Source organism: Dreissena polymorpha, chromosome 4 (assembly GCF_020536995.1).
Source record: "Dreissena polymorpha isolate Duluth1 chromosome 4, UMN_Dpol_1.0, whole genome shotgun sequence".
NCBI lineage: Eukaryota > Metazoa > Mollusca > Bivalvia > Myida > Dreissenidae > Dreissena > Dreissena polymorpha.
In genome coordinates, this window is record NC_068358.1 from 126224035 (window position 1) to 126231271 (window position 7237).

The 7237-nt window shown below is 34.6% G+C and overlaps 1 protein-coding gene across 1 annotated transcript; it reads left to right on the forward strand.

Moving 5' to 3' along the window:
• The first annotated feature begins 2680 nt into the window (after positions 1-2680).
• Positions 2681-7017, forward strand: LOC127878233 (uncharacterized). The gene is given in 2 exon segments (XM_052424754.1): positions 2681-2789; positions 5352-7017. A coding segment is annotated over 1 exon segment (753 nt). The 5' UTR covers positions 2681-2789; positions 5352-5560; the 3' UTR covers positions 6314-7017.
• The last annotated feature ends 220 nt before the right edge of the window (positions 7018-7237 follow it).

Here is a 7237-nt window from a genome sequence, read left to right on the forward strand (position 1 = left end):
CAATATAGCACAACTCGCTTGATGTGTTTTGAATCAGTGTTTTGCTGAATACAGACCTGGTAAATTTACCACTGTTATAGTACTAAATGTTTCCAAATATTGATGTGTTTTGTTTCAATCTGGATTGTCAAGTATACGAATACATAATATTGAATTAGTTCACAATCATGTATGTTAATTCAAAATAACCAGAAAGTCAAACTCCTAGTTATTAAGGGAGAAATCATCCTAGTTGCGTTTCGGCATTGACTGTTCAGAAACCGTGTTTCAATCATTGATAGTGCGTTAAAACCGTTAATTTGGCGTTGTTCGTTCGATTATTTCGTTTGCGAAAATTGATCTGAAGCAGTTCCTGTCGGGTATCCGCACAGGTAATACACATTCGATGCGCCCCAACCATGAATTTACGTGGACATTGATCTAAAAGCGGTGTTCCCACCTGCATTGAAAAAGTATTAAAAATTGAACTCAAGAACATACTGTTAACAAAAGAAATCGTGTATACCTCGTCTTGTCAACCGGCTGTGAACTTATCATGTCGATGACTTCTCGATTGTCGCTACGTTCAATAAGGTGAATAAACAATATTCACCGATTTTGCTGCTGCTGAATGCTTTAGTAAAAGTTGATAATTTGTAACAAAAGAACTTAATTGTGTATGCAAAAATCTGTCATCAAATTTAATTTAAAAATACTTAATCATCAAATCGTAGATTGAAAAGACGATTCTTTTTTTTTTGTCACATACCATATTTGCGTCTTTCAATAGACATGCTTAGGATTAAAATTCAGTCGAAAATTAATCTGAAGCATTTCCTGTCGCGTATCCGCACAGGTAATACACTTTGGATGCGCCCCAATCCTGAGTTTACGTGAACATCGATCTAAACTGGATGTTCCCCACCTGCATTGAATAAGGATTAAAAATTGAACTCACGAACCGATATTAAAAAAGGTTCTTAGAGAAATCTAATATTAAGTTTTCCTAACAACATCGGCTGACAATTGTATTGTGTAAATGCTATGTCTTCTACGTGAAAGATGACCTTGTAAATGTTCGTAAAGTTTCATACTCCGCGGCGCTTTCGTGGAATAAACACTTTACTATTTAAACGCTTTTGTAAACATATTTAATTTACAGTATAGCACTTGTAGCAGCATATTCTTACTATTGTCCAAATGTCAAAACGTTCGTAGTCTCCGTGACATTTCATTCATAAACTGTAAACATTGTCTCGCTCTCAAGATATCCAGCAGTCAGACAAAATCTTATTTTGATTTTCTATTACTGTACTTGAACGAGAAACCGTAGATATGAAACAAGCAAACAAAGATGTCTAGACGCAGAATCCTTAGCTTGTATTGTTGGCATTGTTATTTACGGCAATGTCTTTTAGAGAAGAATAATATACAACATGACTTTCCAGAGATTTCTCATGGAGTCACTCTATGAAAATTCATACACTCGTTCTTGTATCAAATCAACAATTGTAAAAGCGATGGCAACAAACTGCCTTTGGTGGGAAAATCAACGAGCACATAAGGTTCATAACATTCTCAAACTGGACAATATGATCTCGTCAATTATAGGGCGAGAATGCTATGAAAAGTTCAGTCAATTAAAATATTTAAAGAAAATAAATTTTAAAAAAGCGAAAATATCTTTATTAATTTTATTATGCATTTGATTTGCGCGGAAAAATGCACAATCTCGAGTGTTTCAAGAATGGAGAAAACCTTGTCAGTTTCTTTAGGCCTGTAACCATAAAACAGTGGCATTATTTATTTGTAATGTTATTTTTTTGCATATAAAAACACATGCAAGGGATGCTGTATTTTACTTTATCAATATTTTATTGTCCTGACAAATGTCAAATTTAAATACACGCTTTCACTTTTTACTTATTGTAAAAAATACTTTTGTTCAAAACGTAAAATAGTCAATTCTAAATAAAAAAAACAACAACAACGTAAAATTGATATGAATCACAGGAAATATACGTATTATGATTATAAACCATTTATAGCTTAAAAACTGATGTCAAATTCTGTTTTAAACACAGATACCAATTATTGTCAAATTCTGTTTTAAACACAGATACCAATTATTTATAATATGTTCTATCAAACTTTTCTATTATCGGAAACTAAATTAGGTTTATTGGTTGAGCAAATCGATTCCATAATTGGTTCTTAGACTTCACTTTTATTCGCTCAGACATGAGGAATTTCGTTGGGGATTTATGTTTCCTATGTTGGCTGCTTTAATCGTTCTTTGGTATGAATCTTGTTTGACCTTCATCAATTGTTGTTACAAAAATCAACAAAAATTCCATAGAAACAATGTTTTGTTTAGTCTGTATGATCTTTCTAGGAACTAAACATATGTAAAACAGGTTTATCTGACCCCTGCAACGTACGTTTATTATAATATAATTGTTATATAATCATTATATTAAATTGTACTAAAATTGATTGATGAAATGTTGAAAAAAAAGTTATAACGGGACTTTGACTATACTTAAAACTTCGTGACCAAATAACTGTGCCTGTATAAAAATCACTTGTAAATAACAATTAGGAGTACTCATGAACATACCGCATGGATAACGACAAGGACAATATCGGGTTAATTAAAGTTGCATGTTCGGTTTATCGCGTTGTGGCTACACAATCAGTATCTTTTCTTATGTTGGTTTAACGACTATGTGAGTGAAACGAAGACACATTATACACAAATACAGTGATAACATTTAGAAGAGGGGTACATGGTGGTATGTAAACTATAAGTACGTATGTACTTGTTAATGTTTACTATAACTAATTATTGTATTTTTGTTTCTTTAACACATATTTTACCATTCGTTTTTATTTCGATAGACCTGTGTATTCTGCTAAAACCTAACAACTCTCAACAGGACAAATGTATATAAATTAACGTTTGTATATTGATTGGATGCAATAATTTATCTTCCCATTAGGTTTTCTGTTTATAATAAACTTGAATTTTAATATATTGGTAGCACTTGTCATTGTATTTACAGTATTGACTTCCATATATCCTAGTTAACGTAAAATACAGGCAAATTATAATTTATAATCATTTAGTACCGGGCCGTGTTTTGTTGTCAGCGCTCATTGAAGAATGGTGCATATTTTACGTTACTCAATTGAAATCACGCACGTTAGCAAACATGGCTGACACACATGTTACACAGTTATGAAACTTCACGCAGTGCGGTGTGGATGTACACATTGAAAGTAAAAAGGGCGGGCATTATGGTCAAAGATTTAGATTTAAGACACGTTTATTACGGTTGTCTTTTGATACCTAAATACACACGTGAAAAGTATACATAATAGACAGGTACATGTGGCTTTTGAAACGGTTCTTTCAACGACGTGAAGATTTCACAGATTAATTCGGAATGTATAAGGCGTTGAAATACTTCGTGTATACGTCATAAACCTTTACTGCTACAAACCACCTCGTAATAGTACTAGAGCTGAGTGATGCTATGCAAAGTCATGCCTACGATCTATTACATTCTCTGTTAATCCTGGTGGTGAATGCATTGCGAAATGCAATTCAGGATTGAAAGTTCAGTAACATATGAGCCAATCTCTTCGATGTTACATATATATAACATTTTAAGCCTTCTTGAAAGGAAAATTCCAAAATTTGTTATTATGGTGCCCTTTACTCCTATTGACATTCTTGAAAAAGATAAGAAAAAATATGTGCATTAAATATGCTCATTTACACGCACTGACAATACATAATCTATTGCATGTGTAGACTTATGCATACATTCGTTTTAAGCTGCATGAGGTAACATAACGACGTTGCATTGTTTGAGCTTTAAACAGTATTTTTTTTATAAAGGCAATACATATATTAGTTTGGTTATTTAGTTTTAACATATTTATTTTAGCTCGATTGCATCGTTAGCTTATTGAAACGCTCTCGAGTCCGTTTCTAGGGCCTGGCTCAGGACTTGGTGTCTTTGGGCGAGATGTTAAATACGCTCCCACTGTGGGGATCGAACCCTTGACCTCCCGGTCGCTCGGCGAATGCCATATCCATTATACCACGGCGACCATTTATACTGATATTACTTTTCATACCGGGATTGTAATGTTGACTTTGATAAACATCGTATTCTTGTGAACGGTGTAAACTATGTATAAATAAAACTTTATCCAAGCTAATGTTGTTGCTAAAAGTTTAATAGATTTATTGAAATGCTCATGTTACTTTCATATCTTATATTTCTCACCAATGAGTTTGCCCGAATGTTAAGCAAATTGCCGAAAGTCATGTCAACGTAAATTACGTCTGTATAAATCAAAAACTTTTGTTTAACGTTGTTCAAATTAGTTTAAGCATACTGTGTACTCGAGCGATGGGCATATTCGTAATGGTCAACAACTCTTGTGTAAGCAGTGAACTCGTGGGATTTATTATCTCCCTTTCACGGAAGTAAATATTATGAGCGAAAGCGCTTTTAAAGCGATTTTTTTCACAGATGTTGGGATTTTTTCTAACTCTAAGTTTGGATTTAAATGCTTTAAACTGATAATATCAACATCGGAACGAAAGAGCTCCATTATAAAACAAAAAAGAATTTAAGAAAGAATAAAGGTTACTCAACGGGACTCGAAACACTTACCTTTGGATTGAAAAAACTGTAATTTTAACCAATCGGACAATGTATTTGTTAAATCTCGTTTTACAGTTTTCACTTTAGAAAAGTAATCAATTTAAGTCACAAAATAAAACGGGAACAGCAGAAACACTCCTTCATTCCATCCTTTCTAATGGCTATTACGTCAGCCCTGATGTTCATTGTTCTTTAAATTATGTGACAATAAATGGAAAATTCGACATTCCGACAATCTGTGAACACGTCCCTTTAAGTAAAGGTTACTGATATTTTATGGAATCGTCTTTTTGAAATAAATCTGGATTGGCATTAAGATATCTCATATAATATTTAACATCACTCACTTTTATCGTGTTAAATATGTAAAAACCCACTCTACAATGCTCAGTCATGTTTAAGATGTTTTTTAAATACATGGTTAAAGTATGTAAATGTATTCAGGCCGTCAATTTGTGTTGAATAAATAAGGTTTACGACCGGCCATCGCATAGCCACTTCTTAAAGTGAAACACGTAAAATAGAATCTATGTAGTTGCTACGAGATTGTGGTCGCCGATAGGTAGCATGTTCATTATTTTAGTTTCATGTTTCGCTGCATTTGAACGATATAGTTCAATGCTAAAATGTTTAGCGTTTCAACATTATTGAAAGACGAATTGATTTTCTTTAAAATGTGTTTTGCAGATACAACGGAGCAATTGAGGAAGGACACCCTCAAAGAAAACCCAATTCCAGTAATTGACTTCTCGAAGCTTGGGTTGAACGTTTCTCAAAACGCCTGCGATGAGGATTCGTTAAAAACGGTCGGTAGTCAGATTCGAGATGCCTTTAGCAAATCCGGATTTTGTTATTTAACAAACTATGGTATTCAGCAAACGGAGATTGATCACTTCATGGAAGTATCGAAGCAATTCTTCTACCAAACAACGGAAGAAAAAAATAAATGTGTTCGCGGCACGGAGCGAAATTTCGGATGGGTGGCCGTCGAGCGCGAACATTTGAATCCAGAGAGACCGGGTGACTTAAAAGAGGCGTTTAATTACTGTCCCTCGGATGACCTAAACAACTGGCCAACACCCGAGTTTTAAAATGCGTGTCAAGACATGTTTAGAAAGTGCACCGAGCTTTCTTTACGTGTTTTGGATGCTTTGTCTGTCGGAATGAATCTAGATAAAAGCCATATGCGAGTCGCGCATGAATGTATTGGTATGGGAAACAATGCAACCACACTTCGAAGTTTATATTACCCCCCTTTGACGCCAGAGTCGCCTATAAAACCTGGCCAGATTCGTTTGGGCGAACACTCCGACTATGGTACGATCACGCTCCTTTTTCAAGATGAAATAGGGGGTCTGGAGGTAGAAATTCCGGGACACGGGTTTGTCCCCGTCACGCCCATACCCGAAACAGTCGTTGTAAACATCGGCGATCTGATGCAAAGGTGGACGTCTGACGCGTTGGTTGCTACCAAGCACCGAGTCCTCATACCGGAAGTAGAATTAAAGAAACAGTTACACAGGCAGTCGGTTGCGTTCTTTGTTCACCCGTATGACGAATTTCTCATAAAATGTATTGACGGCTCCGACAAGTATGAACCAGTTACGAGCGGCGACTATCTTAAGCAACGATTTGGCGTCACGTACTAAGCGGTGCTTGTTTTTATGACTAACTCAACACTGCCCTGTATATCGTCACACAATTTGATACATTACTTTCTGATATATTTAGATTTCAATTATATAAAAAAAAAATCATGCAATTTGTAAATTTGATTTTGTTTAAATTTTATGTCCGGTTATTAGCTCCTATACCTTTTAAAGGATGGTCTTGAAATTTGGTTAGTAACTTTCAGATTATTGAGGTGATGTGCAGAAGGTTTTGGTCAGTCACGCCGCCTTAAGGTCAATGTCACTATTTTCAAACGTTCGTGCATAAATATGCATGCACGCTACCCGCTTCCAAGATTTTCATTTAGCTTGCATAGTATGTTAAAAAGACCTTTTGGCGAATCGACAAAATTGAAAACAAATGTTTCAGATATGCGAATTCTCGTTTTATTTAGGGATCTTTGTGAGGAAACAGTAATACTGAACATTTACCATGCTCTAAAATATCCATAATATGCATCTTTAAACGATTTAAAAACCTGAAAAGTATAAAGTGTTACAAACGCGAAACGATTGAATAATTTGGATAGTTCAATTGTTATGGTTATATTTTGTGACATTACGAAGATTAATTATATAAAGTATAAAATACACGAATCACAATGTCAAAAACGGCCGGCCGAGTGGTGTTAGTGTTAGACTTTTACTCCAATAATCAGTGGTTCAAGCCTAGTTGAGGTTTACTTTTTTCTTTCCTTATTTTATTCCTGTTTTATACTTAAGCTATTTAGTGTTAATATTTACATGTATCAGTTTCAATCATCTAATGACAAACTTTAATACAAACCCTTAGTATATGAAAAGGTCCCTTTAATCTGTGAAAAGATCGCTTTAAGATCATTTATATCATGCACAGAAGTCATGAGTAAGTCATGCCGGCTAAAGATTAAGGCCAAAATCTAC